Below are 18,775 nucleotides of genomic sequence, written 5' to 3'. Positions count from 1 at the left end.
ACCATGTTATAAATTTGAACTGTAAATCCTAAAACATGAAAGTTCCCAGGATCATTCGCCCCCTTCTCCCCAGGAACATTTCCTTACAATATATGGAAATGTCATAATTTATTATAATAGTAAATATAATAAAAAATCACTCTAGGGATGTTGATAAGTCTTTGTACAGGGGATATTAAAACACTTTTTATCTATATCATGGAATACATTTCATGGGGTGCCATCAGGGGGAATGGGGGTAATGCTCCCCTTTGGAAAAACGAAAAGATAAGAAAAAACATCAAAAAGGTAAATGACAAATACTTCTATGCAAACTCAGAAAAGTAGAAGTTTTCAGTATGATTCCCCCCCCCCAGGAATATTCCCCTTTTATAATGTGTAAATGCTATTATAATTATATATTATAATCTAATAATATATGGAAATGTTATTACTTATTATAATAATAAATATAAAAAGAAAGAATCACTTTAAGGATGCTATTAAGTCTCTGTGCTGGGGATATTAAAAAACCATTTGCTCTATATCAAGGTCGGTATTATTTTCATGGTTGCCGCCAGGGGGAAAGGGGTTAACTCTCACCTTGGAAAAAAGAAAACACAAGAAAAATATCAAAAAGGAAAATGGAGAAATACTCCTGTGTAGATCCTAAAAATGGAAGTTTCGAGTATCATTCACCCCTCCTCCCTTGGAATGTTTCCCTCATTCTATTAAAATCGAAATATTATTATAATAATATATCATTATGATAATACAGAGAAATTTTATTATTTAATATTATAGTATGCCTAGAAGTTATTTACCCTCTGGTCACTTTTGACTCTTAAAAAGGCCACTAGAACTTCTTATTCCCAATCGTATGATTCCCCTCCAAAGTGTATTCGACCACCTCTTCCATATGAAGTGCCCCTTAGAAAAAAATAATAAAACATTGAAGCCTTATGGTAGGCAACTCTATAGCGCTGCTTCTGAAAACTTTATACACTGCGTCATCTCAACAACGCTTAGTAGCAAAACATTTGATTGATACATTCCACCAATTGCTTCTGTTTGTGGTCAATAAACTCAACAAAAATAAGATGCAATGCTTTGAATACGCATATAGTTGCATAATTGTGCGATGAGAATGATTAACACTTCCAACGATTGCCACAACACACTGAAGTACTCTGGTTGTTAAAAAGAGCATGTAAAAACAAGATTTGCTCAATTTCTGATTCAATTTTAGAGTTCTTGGAAAGTAAAGATCCGAATTTAAAAGAAAACCTGATTAACTTGAAAGTAGATATTGCGCATTCCTCACGTTTGTTAAAAAAAATAGTGCCATTAACTTACAATTATTAAGGGCAATTATGAAAAAAAACAGAGGGTGGAATTTCAGCTTTTCTTGGAAAATTGAGATATATGAAGCAAAGCACTAAATGACGTGAAGTTCCCCAGTTTTCAACCTTGCTACAATTAGAGAATCTTGTTACAATGGGTGGCCTCAATAAAAAAAATAAAATAAAAAAAAGATAAAAAAAACAGCAAAGGGTAAAATTTTCAGCTTTTCTTGGAAAAAAATTTTATGAGGGAAAGTATTAGTTTGCTCGAATATATCCAGTTTTCAAACTTTCCCCAGGTAAAATGCCCTGATGATGATGTTTATCATATATGCATTCAACATTTATTTGCCACCATTAAGACTTCCAAATCAGATTTAAAGACATCCTGAAGATTGAAATGTCACAATGGCTCAAAAGGTGCAATTTAATACCAAAACATCCCAACTCTCATTGAGCCTTCAAATAAATACAGAATTAGTTCTAAGAAAGAGACAAGAGGAGGGTGAAGGTAGAAATTTATGTGTAATCAACAGGGAAGTATTAAGGATTTCTGTTTGGGAGTTTTTTTTTCCGGACAAGGGGGAGGAAAAAACTTAAAAAAACACACCAAAAATGTAAAATTGATATTTAATCCCTCTTGATTTCTGGGATAAAATTTCTGGTCTAAGTTGTTGTAATGGAAGTAAAGAGCAACATTATACCTCAAAATGAGCAGAGCTTATTCTGTATAAGAGGGGGACGTCCCTTCTTCATCGCCACCTCTGTCTCACGGTCATTGAAACTCCGGAGAACCTTCGTTCAATCAGAAATTGAGTTCTAGTCCGTTCTTTAAGCTAAAAGTGATTGGAAACCAGCCAGCTGCTGGGGGGGGGGGGGGGGGTATTTTTCACGGGAGGGTATTTTCCGCGGGTGGTATTCTCCGAGGGGAGGGGTAAACACCTAGACCCGTAGACAGTGAAAGGGCGATGGGAAATCCCTTAACAGACATAAAAAAGGAGAGATAAATCTGGCTTTGATGGTTTGTGACGTGCTATTTTCTTCGTTTTTGTGACAACAAAACACAGGCTTTTCATTAATCATCTTGATAGGCACTTATACCATGACTTTGAAAAACAAACAATTCCAAAAAGGTTGAAAATGTAAAGATTATAACTTCTGTTTTACCCAATGATATTGCCTAGTAGTTGTAGAATACTGCAAAACTGAGTACAGTGGTTCAGTTGCACAAGGGTTCAGTTACACGACGGTTCTGATAAATGGGGTTCAGTTGCACAAGCGTTCAGTTACCCGATGGTTCAAATGCAACATAGTTCAGCTGCAGGAGGGTTCACTTGCTTGGGGTACAGTTACATGGTCGTTCAGTTGCAATGGACCCTCCCATTTAGACTATTACTATTTTGTGATTGTTATTACAGAAGTTGCGTAGCGTTGATGATGTTGAATTTTAGTCATAATAAAATTGTTATTATATTAAAATTAATCAACCATCAAAGCCAGATTTATTTGAATCCAGAAACTAGAACCAGATTGGAATATACAACACCCACCCCCCGCAGACAATCCCTCCTATATTCCCGTTGGATAATTCCAGATCTTTATTAGATGAGAAACTCCTGTCTAAATAAGGGGCAAACGTATGGCATTGCCTATAGTAAAGGCTCATAAGGGTTCAATGTGTTAATATTTATTCTTTTATTTTTCCCAGGGGCAATTCATGTGGAACGGGTGGTCAAAAAATCTTTGGAGGGGACTTAATCAATTGGAAGTCGATAGTTCCAGTGCCCTTTTCTAAGATTTAGCCGGCTTTTCAACCAAATGCTACCGAAGGAGTTGTTACTACTAAAACGTCTTAAAAAAATTATTCTAGTTTAATGGCCCTTTGGTTTCAGCACTTGTTTTGAAAGAATTTCCAGACAAATGTAGAATTAGTTCCAAGAGAGAGACGATGGGAGGGCGAAGGTAGAAATTGATATATAATTCTCAGGGTCGTATCCAGGACTTTTTTTTTAGGGGGGGGGGGGCTTTGGAATAGGCACAGTCCCCAGAATCGGAATCAAAGTCTGAAGGAGAAAAGCTAGATTTATAAGCAAATCAAGTTGAAGACATTCTTAATGACTGTGAAAATGACTGAATGTTTTACAATTCTGATTCAGTGCTTAGTTAATCAAAGTCATCAAATTGGTACCAACTTATTTTTTACTTGTATTAAGTGTTTTTGAAAATAAATGAAAAATAACGTGTATACAATATGAAGAATTGGGCTGAATACAGCTTTTTAAGTATGCAAGGCTATTATGATAACATTTTTCAGATTTAAATATAGAAAAAAATGATTGTGATTTTTCTCCCAAATAATGCTAGATTCGATTTTTTTTTCTTTTTAGAAAATGGATATCCAAAGTCAGCCACTGTCCAATTGTTGAGGTATTACCCTAGGGACGAGATTAACAAAGGGTGAAATTAGACTGTCTATAGACTGAAACTATAGTTAGATGATGAGGCATTACCTTTTTTAAGCCCAGAAAAACCAGAATAATTAAAATATTTCATTAAAAGCTAAAAGTGATGCATAAAAAGAAATGCTCAATTGGGGTTGTAGCTACAGGGCAACACCAATTTTATCCTGTGTTTCATAGGGAGTACCATATTTTACCAATTTTACTTAGCGAGTTTTTTTATTTTACAGTAAACTGACAACACTAAAAATGGGTAATGTTAGAAAACTTGAAACTTCGGCAATCAAAAATAGATGGAACTTATAAAAAAAGGTTCTGAAGAAGAATCTTTAAAAAAAAAAATCAAGAAAATATTGAACTTAGCATCAGCAGAAATATACACCATCAACACTTAAAGAGTTTATTTCACTATAATTTTATTTTCAATGTTGTAATAAATATAAAAGATAATACTCGTAATATAATTCCTTTTTAGTATAGAGGCAATGATGCAGTTGCAGTTATTTGTAGTGATTTTTTTTTCTCTTTTAATTTGATATGCATATTCAATTTAAGTTTTAGTCGTTTTAAGGTTTATTTATACATTTATATCAATACCTGTTGTATGTTTGTTTGCTATGAAAGCTTATTTAATTTCCGTTCGTTTTGGGTTTCATTTATTCTTAAATAGTAATTTCTGGTCGCTTTAAATTTGAATTATATGTTTTTATCTCTAATAATCTTAAGCATAACATGGCATTTATTTTTCTTTGAAAAACTTCGTTTTAGAAACGTTCTTTTTAATTAATTTCATTAAAAGGAGAGAGTTGCAGTAACTGGTCTGCAACTGGTTGTTGAGTTGCAGAGAGTTGCAGAGTCTGCAACAGATACACTGCTGATATTGATTTCGCAATTTCAAGATAAAAAATTTGATACAAAAATTGATTTCAAGAGACAAAATTTTCCTGACCATTTCTGGGTTGTTGGTACAACAACAACAACAACAACAACAATAATAATAATAATAATAAAGTTGTTGGCACAAATTAAAAAGTGTTCATATTCAGAAGATATTTGTTCTAATGCCCTACAATGTCATCACTGCCAAATCAATCTATCCTTACCTTGAAGAATATGTAAATACCAAAAAGTGCACCACTTGCAATCAAAGGATATATATATATATATATATTATATATATATATATATATATATATATATATATATATATATAATATATAATATATATATATATATATATATATATATATATATATATATATATATATATATATATATATATATATATATATATATATATATATATATATATATATATATATATATATATATATATATATATATATATATATATATATATATATATATATATATATATATATATATATATATATATATATATATATATATATATATATATATATATATATATATATATATATATATATATATATATATATATATATATATATATATATATATATATATATATATATATATATATATATATATATATATATATAATGAAAAGAGAAATCACCAATGCAACAGCACAACCACATTAAAAAAAAGAAAAAAAAGAAGAAGACAGAAGGAGAAAAGGAAGACTGTTTTCCTACATCAGTGATTAATAGATCAGCGCTTGAATGAGGCATTAACCTTACTCATCCATACAATCACATAGGTCAAACAGCATAACCATACACAATCAACCATAAAGAATAATCCATGGACAGGCAGTCGTGTCGTCAATAAGTATAAGTCGTCATTTACCAAACAATAAAAACAGCAAAGACAAATAATTCAGAGGCAACAACCCAACACAAGGGCTCATCAGGAGAATACACACTTGCCTATAGGGCAAAAAACACTAATCTGACACAAAACAAAATAATCAAAAACAAATGCCGACTGCTGCTGCAAAACATTGGCCCATGGGTGGATCTTGGCGGATAAATTGTTTTATTTGAGATAGAATTGCTTCTTCAGGGTTGGTAACACTGTACTGGTGTGTACTTGTAGTACAGTGGGCATTATTTCAGTTTATCTGTAGGTGTAAAAATGTGCCAAAATGAGCTAAGGTACAGATAACAAGGCAGAATCATAGCATTGTTCACCTGGGCCAACAGACAACAATCAAACTTCCGCTTTTTTACCACTATATAGCTATATGTAAAAGAAGACCGCTTCTAAAACGAGAGCGCAGTAACCAATTTGTCTCTAGTAATGACCATCAAATAGGGAGGCCCAGATATCCAATATTGTCCACAATCTCAAAAATAGAATGACCAAGTGTGATGCTCTGACCAGCATCTGATTATGAGTTAAAAAGCAGAACTTCAGACTTTTCAGCATTAAACTGGAATCCAACATGGGCATACTCTTGTTGCAACTTGATAAAATTAGCTTCTAGTCCATGCAGAGACCAGCTCAGGTTCAGCACATTGTCTGCATAACCAATCAAAGACAAATCAATACAACACAGAATATAAGTCAGAAGTGACTTTGATTGTGGCCTTATAAGACTGTTATTAAATAGAAACAGTATATGCAGAGAAACAGTAGAATCACATAAGAGACTAGCAAACTCCTTAGCTAGTAGAGGGAGCCTATGCTCCACTTTCAGATTTTCATACATGTCAATGCTAGGAGGCAGGGTCTAACACCAATAATATGAAAAAAACTTCGTTTTCTTAAAGAGTTAAAGAGGCTGCGTCCCAAAGTCAAACCTTAAAACGTACAGGAATTAAGAGAGGCAGTTGGGGGGCTGCCGCCCCCCAAACCCCCCACTTTTAAAGACTCTTTTGTACAGGTTTTTTGTTTTGTTAATTAAAAGAGGGCCTTTCCGAAGCCAAGAGCGGGGGGTTAGGGGGGCGGCAGCCCCCCACAACAAAAAACCTGTACAAAAGAGTCTTTAAAAGCGGGGGGTTTGGGGGGCGGCAGCCCCCCAAATGCCTCTCCTAATTCCTGTACGTTTTAAGGTTCGACCTTGGGACGCAGCCTCTTTAACTCTTTAAGAAAACGAAGTTTTTTCATATTATTTCTGTACGTTTTTCTACAATCCATGGTGGATGTAATTTAATAATAATTTTCCATGTTTATTTTCTCGCTTTCTGTATCAATAAATTCAAACTGACAAAATTATCTAATTTTGATAATTTTAATAGTTTAGCAGCTTAATATAAAATTTAGCAGCTAGTGGTTTTTACCCACCCGCCTCCGGTTTATGGGCCCAGTGCGCTTCCGCTGCGCCAACCTGCTGTTATGCTTGTTATCAAACAAGTTATTACAATAGAAAATTTCACCAACGGCTTCAATTAGGAAATCAATTTAAATGGTTCTTTAGCTTGCTTCCATCAAGCCTTACCCCAGCTTCAGCATAAATTCTTGTGAACATTCCAGTATGTAACTCTGATCACATGTTTCCATGTTTATTTTCTCCCTTTCTGTATCAATAAATTCAAACTGACAAAATTACCTAATTTTACAAATTTTAAAAAGTTAGCAGCTAGCGGTTTCAATCCACCGACCTCTGGGTTATGGGCCCAGCACGCTTCCGCTGCGCCAAGCTGCTGTTAGTGTAAGAATTTTTCAAACAAGTGATGTTATTACAAGAGAAAATTTTACCTTCAATGGGGAAATGGGTTTTTCTAAGCTAGAAAATCGGGGGGTTAAGATTTTCCGACGAAACTTTCCAGGAAAATTACTCGGAGAATTCCGCGTCGAATGAGTCTTCGTACACCCGGATCCGATGTCGGCTGTGACCTGTAGGCGTGGCAGAAAAAAAGGGTTTCTGTCATTTTTCTCAAATAAAAATTTTACGGGTTAAGACAGAATTTTTTAAAGCTTTCAGTCAGTCTCACCATGTCGAGCTGATCATTTTGATGTACTTGATGTTGAAATTCGTAACTTTTAACAACAAAAAACTTAACATGGGCTCTTATGGGGAAATGGGGTTTTTCTAAGCTAGAAAATCGGGGGGTTAAGATTTTCCGACGAAACTTTCAAGCAAAATTACTCGGAGAATTCCGCGTCGAATGAGTCTTCGTACACCCAGATCCGATGTCGGCTGTGACCTGTAGGCGTGGCAGAAAAAAAAACAAAAGGAGAACATGAACTTTAAGCGGCAATGCGTGGTTTCTGGAAAACAGGGAAGGAGTTATCGGATCGAGCTGAAATTTCGCAGATAAGCTCCTGGGCCCTAGGGGACCTTAACTTGTGAGTTTCAGCCCGATCGGACAACGTTAAAGGGGGGCTGGGGTTGGTGGATCGAAACTTTCGGCCAGATTTTCCCCATGAAGGGAAAGTCGGAGGGGGATGAAATTTGGCAGGTTTCTTAGTTGGAGCTCGGGCTACGAAACGCATCCCTCCCCATTCCTCTGCGACCACTGGAACCGAAGATCGCTTAACATTGTTGTGGTTCGCCTCTTTAAAGAGCCACAAGTGTGCCTCCTTGACCAAACCCAAATCAAATATAATCTCCTTGTGGAGAAGAGAATCAAATGTTCGCCTTACATCATGGGCAGCTAAAGCAATATTTCCACCGTGTTTATATGCATCAACTAAAGCAGATACCAAAGCAGAAAGGGCATGACCACACCCAGGGCAAGACTGAAAACCAAACTGGTGGGCCTAAACTGTACATTTAGTTCTCAACTCATCAGTTATCAATTTCTCAAAAATTTTACAAAATAAAGTTGCAACTGTTATTGGGTGGAAAGACGAACATTCAAAAGGGGGTTTATTCTTCTTAAGGATAGGAGTCAAACATCTAATTGAAAAAGAATCAGGGACAAATCTCGAATTGAATATCATTTGGTAAAGGAGTAATAGGTGTTTCATGAACAGTTCACCACACAACAACAAATGCTGTACAGAAATCCCATCAAATCCTCTAGACTTTTTTTTTCTTCAGTTTACCAATTGCAGAAATATTCAGGCTCTTTGTAATAATCAGCCCCAGATTAGAAGCATGCCGAAAAAAAAATCAGAGTTTCACTTTGTAACTATTTTGCAGACATGGACCTGGAGCAGAAAATTCTTTTTTATAATGCTCAACCCATGAGGAAAGTCGTATACGAGACAGTATTTGATTTGGCACATCTTTTAAAAGACTGGACCACAACTTATTTGGCAGAGACCAAACTTCTTCAAAACAAGATGAAATAATTGAACTCTGATGCAGACAAAGCTGCTTTGCAAACTAGAATTTTATATAAACATGCAATTTTCACAGCCACCCATCACGCAGTTTATCTGCTTGAATCCAAACTGAAAGCTAAAACTTAGCAGAAAAACATGCTTTCACAAATTATAATTAGTCAACCAGCCAAGCTCTTCACTTTTAACTTTTACTCACCTAATAGGTACTGCTGAGTCTTGTGCAAGAGCTAGGGCATGAGGAAGTTCACAACAAAAACGTTCAACCTAACTTGAGAGTCACACATATTCTTTCTTGAACTCTGCATCAACAAATAAAACAGTATACAAATTTTTGCAAGGACATCATTGCACGCATTCTGGAAAATATCTAGAGATGCCCTGTCCCAATCACAAGCATAAAATACAGATTGCTTTTTTAGAAGCCAGTTAGAAGAAGGGCCAAAATCACCAATCAGAGCACTAAAGGACAATGGAAAGTGATTTGACATAAAATTGGAATCACTAACAACTTCCACAATAGTTACAGATGATGTATGACAAACATGGTCCAAGTTAGATGTACTACTCAAATTACGGATGCAAGTAAAAATAATACCTGGGCAATCACAATTACAAGAAGAATTAAGTGGGTTGGTTAGATCACAATTGAAGTCACCAGCCACAATACAGTATAAACCATGCTCTTTTATTTTCCACAAGCATTTAGATAAATAAGCAGCACTAATGGCAAAAAGTGTATCAGATTCATTGTTGTGGTAGTTTGTAAGCAGATAATAGAATATATTTAATTCACTGCAATAACTGGAGCTAACATGAGCATGTCATGACACAAAAAAAGACCAAAAACAAATTAACGGCAACACAAAAAAATACGGCAGCAAGTGCTGCTTCAAGGTTAATAAATCAAAATGAGTCATAAAAAATTAATATTAGTCAAGAATCTATTTTCACAATTAAAATGCTGATTGTTTATATAGAATAGTCCAGAAAAATTAAGTATATAAATGATTGGTACATTCACACGCAAATACCTGAAACAAACTGCATCAAACATTAAATATTTGTCAAGGTAATATTATTAAAATACCCAATAAAATAAGGGACAAATGATTTGCAACATCTCTTGGTACTAGAGGCTGGTTAAGTCATTAACTGTGGACAATTATTTTTTATTTGTTGGAGTCTAGTGACAGGTCCTTCAGTAGGGTGGCTTTCAGGGTTGGGTAGTAGACCACATTGAGCTGGGGAATTCAAACAATTTAGTCCATATCAATATGTCAACTCATGTCTATGACTATCGAGTGAATTCAAGTTGGGTTGTTATAGTACATCATCACATGTTGAGTAGCTGTATCCAAGTATATTTCTTACAGCTCTTTTTTGTATCCTCTCAAGTCTATCTGATTGATCTTTTGTCAAACCTGGATGCCAAGCTGGACATACGTACTCAAGAGAAAGTCTAACATAGCTGCAGTATACAAACTTCAAAACCTCAGTTGGGATACAAAATCTCTTCAGGTTGGAAAACGATTGTAAAAGTGAGGTGCCTTATTTAGTCAGATAGTCAACATGCAAGTTCCATCTTAAAATCTTTATCCAAAAGTACTCCAAGTATTCTAACAGTTTTCTTTATCAGCAGTAGGGAAATAGAAGAGTGGCTGTTAACCTTTAGGAAGGAAGAAGTCATATAAGAGCTCTTAGTTTTGCTGACCATCAATTTTGCCTTTCCTAATTTAGCTTTTATGTCATTGAAAATTCTCGTCAAGTCAGACTGTTTGGTAGTCGGAGGGCTTAGTTGCAGTGATAAAACTGTCAAATCATCAGCAAACTTAAAACGCTCTCAAACTGTTGCTAAAATACGATTAAAAACAATTTGAAGAGAAAGTGGGCCTATTTTAGTCCCTTATGATGAACCACAAAAAAAAATATCAAAGAAACCAGATGGCTCATGATAATGGAGTTGGACATACTGAGATATTTTAAAAAGAAAACTAGCAAGCATATGTACAACAAATGGATGGGCAACCATAACCTTAGCTTCTCCCACTATTACATTATGGTCAAGACTATCAAAAGCCTGTACTATATCAGCAAATACTGCATCAACATAAGCCCCATTTTTTCTAAGTGTTTAAGGATGGCATCCAACAACCAACAAAATAATGAACGGTACTATACCCGGGTCTAAATCCAAATAGTTGGGAATCTATGTTATCTTTTATGTCCTCAAACAAATAGTCAAAAATAAAACTTTCAAACACTTTTGAAAGAGCTGGTGTTTTTTAAATTGGCCTCATATCAGTAATATTCTTAGGATCCTTACATTTAAGGATTGGGGTAACATACGTCTGTTTAAAAATACTAGGGAAAACAGTATCAATAAAACATTGGTTGAAAATTTCCATAAAGGAGTAGATAAAAGATTAGCACACTCAGCAATCAATTTCATTGGTATCTCACTTGGGTAACTAGATTTGCATGGATCAAGTGCCTTCAACTTCTTAATCAATAAATATATTCTTAATAGAATTTTAAATGTATTCTTAATTAATAGAAATAAATTCTTAATAAAATCCTCTAGGATAGGGATATTCGAAACTGAGTCATTAGGTGATAATATTGTTAGTCATGGATGGATTTTACAAATTGATGCAAAAATAATTCATTAATCTCATTAGGCTGCAGGAGTTTACCATCATTATCTCTAACTTCCACTTTGGTCACCTTTTTGCTGATAATATTTTGAACCATATGATGGAGCTTCCTTCCATTGGAATGATACATTTTGCTTATTATTTTTGAACCATATTGCTCACAAGGAACATCTTATTTTATACACAATTGTATTTCTTAACCTTTTGAAATCTTCCTCAGGTCCAGATTAATGCAACACATTCCTCAATTTTATCAGATCCTGAATATCTTGAGTAATCCATGGTTTTTCATTAGATTTCACATATTTTGTTTTTTGTGGGAAAATTTCAGAGTATTTTTCAAACAGTTCCCTACAAAATAAACATGCCATTTTGTCACCATCAGACAATAAGAGGATATCACGCCAGTCATGATTTTGAGCCATTTCTTGTTGATATTTACTAGCACAGGTGCGTAGGGCCTGTACACCCCACTACGTTATTGTCTATTTGGGATAAAATGATTGGGTACCCAAGCAACACACAGGTGGTCACTCATACCTAGTGTGGATAATGTAATTGGGGTATTGTAATATTCCATACAGTTGCTAAAGATGAGACCTAACATACAGTTACCTCTTCTTGGCACACTAACTATCTGCTTAAGTGACAGTGAATTGCTTATCCATTTGGGATTGGAGTCATTAAAGTCACCAGTCATTATGATACCAGTGTTAGGATACTAGGATCATATGTAGTCAGTGCAATTAAGTATGTAATTCACAAGGTCTTTATGATAAGGGCCATGGGGTGGATAATAAACAACAAATATCACCAATGATACCACTTATTTAGGTAGCCTCTTAGGCCTACACCAAAACGATAAGATTCAAAACCGGTTTTATTTGGTATATTGTTGAAATTGAGAACTCTTTTTTTATAGATGATCAACAAATAATACCAACACCACCAGCATGTGTTACTGTAATTTAATTGGGTGCCATTCTTGGTTTAAAATAGGTATTATATCCATCAAATGCAATATACTCTTCAGTCACGGACCATGATTCACAGATACAAGCAATATCAATAAGTTAATTTTTCAAGCATAGTTTGACCTCCTCCATTTTGTTCATAAGTGGCCAGCCATTTGACACTAGTATTTTGGAAATGAATAGGGATGAATTAAGGGCTTTACACTACAGTCTCGAATTTGCTTGCCAGCACACTGAATTGGTTCTAAGTTGGGAAACTCAGAAAACATGGTTTGAATGGTGGGTGAATCTTTAAATTCTTGATTTCTTTAAAATTCCAACTCTGTTGGTTGTTTGGACCAGACGGATTGGCAAAAGGCTGGTAATGTTGGTACTTGCCAGTTTTTCCAGAGTTTCAAGAGGGGGGGGGGGCTGGTATGATGGAGGAGGGATGTGCATTGGCTGATTTAAGACAGTTGACATGATATTAAAACTCATAAGAGGGACTGGATATGGCTGTCTTTGGCAGCCCTTCATCAATAGGGGTGTATTTTTTTTTGTTCCTGATTTTTGGACTTAACAATTCAATCTTAAAACGTGGCTTTCTCCTTCTGTGGAAAGTGAGATGTACATTAGGACAACAATTCATGAAACAAAATCCATGAGCGAACTTTTTACACAGAGATTTGTGTGGTAGAAGACAACACTTGTCATGGTAAAATGGCAAAAATATGAAGAAACATGCTATTTTCCACTGCAGCCTCCAGTTATGTGAAATCTGCAAACACATTGCTAGGGGGTATGATCAGTTGTAACAGTCTCTTCATCTGTATGAATGGACTGAGGATACTCTTGTTCAGTCAGCATGACTTGGCTGGTAACAATGCTACTGCATTGGACAGATACATCAGTACTAGGACATTTTGACCCACTCTTAATATTCTGGTTTAAGTACTTTTCACAGCTAAAAAGAAAAGAATCTTGACAAAAATCACACCATCACATTCAGCATATCAGAGAACCCTACTGTAAAAGTTTCAAGCTCCCATCTGCAAAAATGTGGAATTTCGTATTTTTTGTCAGAAGACCAATCACAGGTGCATGTTTAAATGTTTTTCTTCTTTTTTTCCCAAGGGTGATTGTATTGACCCAGTGGTGCTAGTATGTAGTGAGAGGGCTCATTTTAATGGGAACTAAAAGCTCTAGTGCCCTTTCTAAGTGACCAAAAAATTGGAGGGCACCTAGGGCCCCTCCCATGCTTGTTTTTTTCCCAAAGTCATTGGATCAAAATTTTGAGATAGCCATTTTGTTTAGCATAGTCCAAAAACATGACAACAATGTCTTTTGGGACGACTTACTCCCCCACAGTCTAAGGGGGAGGGGTTAAAAGTTATAAAATTTGACCAGTGTTTAAGTATAGACATGGTTCTTGGTAAGTGTACAGACGTTTTCAGGGGGATTTTTTGGGTTGGAAGGAGGGTTGAGGGGAGGGGGTCATGTGGAAGATCAATAGTAATTATTATCCATATGTGGGGTTCATCTCCTCCTAAATACCTTGCTCTTTATGCTAAAGTATTTTTAGTAATTTCAACTATTTATTTTATGGCCTTTGTGATTCAGGGATCATTCTTAAAGAATTGGGGCAAAATTTAAGCTTTGGTGTAAAGAGCAAGGTATTAACAAGGGGAAAACCCCCTCATGTACATAATAAAATATACAAATATAGAATTTTTCACATAAGTTAATTTATAAGTTACATATATTTTCTACCAATAAAAAAAATCATAAAAAATTAGAAGTTCTAGTTGCCTTTTTAAGTACCCAAAAATGGAGGGCAACTAGGCCTCCTCCCACACTCCCTTTTTTCTCAAAATCTCCTGATCAACTAAGAGAAAGCCATTTAGCCAAAAAAAAATTAATATGCAAATTACATTTTAATTATTCATGTGCAGACAGCCAAAATCAAAAACTGCATTAGTTCAGAAACGTTCAGAAATTAAATGAAACAAACAAGTGTTTTAACTGAAAGTAAGAAGCAACATTAAAAATTAAAACAAACAGAAATTACTCCATATAATAAACTGGCTTTTCCCTCCTCAATGCCCCACTCTTTACACTAAAGTTTTTTAACTGTTTTAAAAAGTAAAGTTGAGGGAAATAGTCAAACTTTAGCATAAAGAGCAGGGCATTGATGAGGGAATAGCCCCTTTAATATATGGAGTTATTTCTGTTTTTTTTAAGTTTTAATGTTGCTCCTTACTTTCAGTTAAAAACTTGTTTGTTTTTTTTTTCATTTAATAAGTGGCAAGAATGGCAGTAGCAAGTAAAAAATAATCCAATTATAAATATCTCTGGGCAAATCACACAGGTTGAGCCTTACTTTATAAAAACGTTAACATTCAAAACCAAGGTATACACACAATAAACCCTTAATCAATACTGGATTCTAATTGCCAAAAAGTCACTCAATGAATCAAAAATAGACAAAGGAAAACATGACTTCACAAAGGTTGCTAGACCACCACAAGATTGAGAGCAGCATGCAGCAACCAAGAACACTATATGATTGGTTGATAGTTCCAAGAGGCTCAGGCTCAAAGTAGCTGCAAAGTGCTCCTATTACACATTATATCACATTTAAATAAAAATTTATTTAAAACACAGACTAATTTAGCAAAGTTCCATTTAATTCCATGAGACAATTGCATAAGAGATGGAGGATTCTTGTTTTTTTTCTTCATTGTGCCTTGGGTGGGCAGCATTGTTTATTGCCTTATTAGCCAGACTTCTTACACTGTAGAATGTATGGCCATTCTTTTTGCACAAAATGCAGAACATATCTTCCATGCAACTGTTATCCTTCCTGGAAATGTGGTCAGAAGCACTGCAATGAGCACAAATAGGCATCAGTATGCAGTTGGCTGTTATGTGACCAAGTCCACAACAGGAAAAACACCTTTTAGGGATAAATGTGAACTCTTCTTCAAGCAACTTCTCACAGCCAACACAAACTGATACAACAAGAAAATCTCCAAGATCCTTCCTGGTCCCAAAATACAGCTTAAACACTCTGGAACACTCAAAGTTACCAATTTCTATTGCCCTTGATGTACTTGGAAAAAGGGACTCTACATCAGTATGAGTCATGTTAGGTGGGACCTCCTTCAGGACAGCAATAAACAGGTTCTTTTTTAGCATAGCAGCAACCTCAGACTTACCAGCTTTCATTTTCTTGACAATTTTTGCAGCAGAAGATTTAGATTTGACATACAATTTCCAGACCTGTTTCAACTTTCTTAGCTTACTTATTTCTGCTGAGTCAGGACAAATGCTGACCAAAAACTGCTTATGAGCACTGGGGTTATTGAGATTTTGGCATTTTGAGAACAACAGCATAAGATGGCTGACAACAGCTACTGGATTATCAAGGCCTGGGTCTCTACTTGCCAAGGAACAGCATAGGCACAAAATTCTTGAATTCTAGGCCTAAATCATTTACCTTTTGGGTTAGTGTAGCACTTGCCTCACCAACAACTGCAGAGACTTCATCTGGTTCATATAACAAAATTTGGTAGGGTCACTGAGTTCTTATCACAATAGTCAAGAACTTTCAAAATGTCCACAAAAGTCTCAGCAACTTTCTACCTCTCAGTTTGCCATGTAGCATACCTTGCCATAGACCAAATAACTTATTTCACTTTGTTTACCATATCTTCTGTGAAAAAATTACAACCAGTTCTAATGATATTGGTATTCCCTTTTGATTTTGCCCTTACTGCAAAATTCAGCCCAGCATTTTGTACTAGTCTATCTGACAACATCCTGAGACAAACCCCAACAGACAAGGGATGCATCAGCCCTTGATCAGAGATCAGAGATGATCTCTGTAGTTTAAGGAAGACTCTCCTAGCAGGTAGAAGGGCACTTGAGACAGGGAACTGCCCCTCTAATGCTTGTCAATTATGGTTACATAGAAACAGCTTGGCATGCTTAAATTGAAACCAGAACAAATCTACTTTAACAAAATATAAATAAATGACCAGGAACTAGGTCAGTAGATTACAACATTTTTCATCTCTAGAAAAATGTTTTGAAAGAACAGTCACATAATTAACACCATCCTTGAATTAAGTTAAGGCCCTACCAATCTTTCAGATGAAAAATCCAGAAAAGGTGTTATCACTTTCAAGACTTAAAGAACAGCCTAACTTCCATTCCTGAACAACCAGCTACAAATGGCTCCAGGCTTGGCCTAAATTTCTCAATTAATTCACTAGTGAATGTCTTTAGAATCATAATTTCATCCTGAGGCAAAATACAACATTTGTCTGAGACAGAAATGAAATTAAGACCCTCTACCCTCTAATGTGCAAATATATAGCCTACCCTGAGTTGCAATTATGCACTAAATTGTCAGTAGGTCTCTTTTCTTCAAATTGATTTAACAGCAGGCCAAAATAAGGGAATATTTCTGGCATAGTCACAGTTTATTTGGATTCAAGATGAAATTCTGACTCTACTTAAGCATATGTCTATTTATTTCTACCTCATTAGTGAGTTAATCCAAAGTTACCATAGTGAGTTAATCCAAATGGTGAGTTACCATTTTTTTCTCTAGGCTAGACTTACAAATTGCCTACCCTACATGTCCAAGGCTAACCTAATGTTTGAAAATGGTCAATAAACCATAGCCTATGCTACCCTTAAATAGACCAAATTCAAAACAATTTATTTAAAAATAAGCAAAAATTCCCTAGGTAAAATTCTAGTTTGATGACTTCTTGCTATCTTGGAAAGGGGTTAGGTTACAAAAATAAGACTTTCAGGGATGGGTCTACAGGCTAAAGTATATCACAGAAAGGTATTTTGAAGTACCTAGCCTACCTTCACTCCCTCTCCTCTAGAGTGTCCTGACCTTTAAAAATATGGGTGTTATAAAAGTGAAACCTTGCAAAATAGATCCTCTGCTTGAATGTAATATAACAAAATTGTTTTCAGCTTCATAACTATGCCCAATCCCAATTTATAAGGTTTAAAGATAGCCTATACAAATACATTTCCTAAATTTTCAAAAAAAATTTATATGGCTCAGAATTCTACTCAAATAACAGGTATTGCATTTTCAGAACTAAAGGCAGAGAAAAAGCAATTGGTAACTGAAAATTAAAGTAAAATGTTGTTTTGTCAAAATTTCAGTAAGTATAGACCTGTCATCTAGGCAAATTTCAGGACCCTTTAGGGAGAGAAGGAGCAGAGGTGGGCACTTTAAAATACCTTCCTGGGATATATTTTAGCTTGTAGACCCATCCCAAAAACTTTCATTTTCCTAACCTAACCCCTTTCCGGAATAGCAAGAAGTCACTAAACTAGAACTTTAGCAATTCCCCAAAATGATTCAAATCTACTCCTACCTCTAGTCTTTTCTTTTGCAGGCTATGATGCTTCACAGATCTAAAGGCACCAAGAAAAATGGGCACAAGTGCCATAACCAATAAATTCCCATATGCTATGACCATTCCTTCAACTGATGCAGATGGTTTAGTAGATGATATATTCTGAGGAGGTTCTATATCATCCATAATGTCAGTAAAATTGTCAACAAGGAATTTGGGCAGTGACACGTCGAAGTTATTATAATACTAATATCTACGAGAATAGTTTTCTAATAATAATAAATATATAAAAAATAAGACTTAATAATTGTAAACAACTTCCTCGTTACAAGGTTATAAAAATATTTTTTAAAATATTAAAAATGATTTCCAAGTGTCTCTAATTTTCGTAATCTAATTTCAATAAGAAGCTAGATAGCATTATTCATGCTTTTTCCCGTCAATATTTTATTGTTGTTTTCAGTATTTTATTTTTACGTTTTCAGAATTTTCTTTTAATTCAAGGAAATTATAATGGTTTTGCTACTTCAATAATGAATTTTTATTTATTTTTCTTATACCCAAAACTATAGCTTATTTAAAAGGTCAACAAATCTTTTACTTGATCTTGAGCTCAAACTTGAACACACATGGAAAAAAACGAAATCAAAGAAATGGCTTGAAAAGATGGTATAAGTAATAAGTCCAAACAATTGTATTTTAATGCTAAGTCTTTGCAGTCACCAATTAGTGCCGTGTAGATAAAAAAAAAACTTTTTTCCAAGCATCAGTCCCTTTTATTTTCAAAAAGCCATGTTTACATTTAAACTCTGAATGGTCAAGCACGAATTG

At 34.9% G+C, this 18,775-nt stretch overlaps 1 protein-coding gene across 1 annotated transcript in view; it reads right to left on the bottom strand.

Annotated features, from left to right (window-relative positions):
• LOC136028358 (minor histocompatibility antigen H13-like) overlaps positions 1-18,202 on the bottom strand; it is a 45,439-nt gene extending 27,237 nt beyond the window's left edge. The window contains exons 1-3 of the mRNA XM_065706144.1: positions 17,963-18,202; positions 16,050-16,074; positions 4,885-4,946 (exon numbers count right to left, since the gene is read on the bottom strand). Coding sequence (XP_065562216.1) covers positions 4,885-4,946; positions 16,050-16,074; positions 17,963-18,130 — 255 coding nt within the window. The 5' untranslated portion in view covers positions 18,131-18,202. The remainder of the gene's footprint in view (positions 1-4,884; positions 4,947-16,049; positions 16,075-17,962) is intronic.
• Between the last annotated feature and the right edge of the window lie 573 nt (positions 18,203-18,775).

This window comes from Artemia franciscana, chromosome 6 (genome assembly GCF_032884065.1).
Source record: "Artemia franciscana chromosome 6, ASM3288406v1, whole genome shotgun sequence".
NCBI classification, from domain to species: Eukaryota; Metazoa; Arthropoda; class Branchiopoda; order Anostraca; family Artemiidae; genus Artemia; species Artemia franciscana.
Note: the sequence above shows the minus strand (reverse complement) of the source record. Positions and strands in the feature narration are given on the sequence as shown.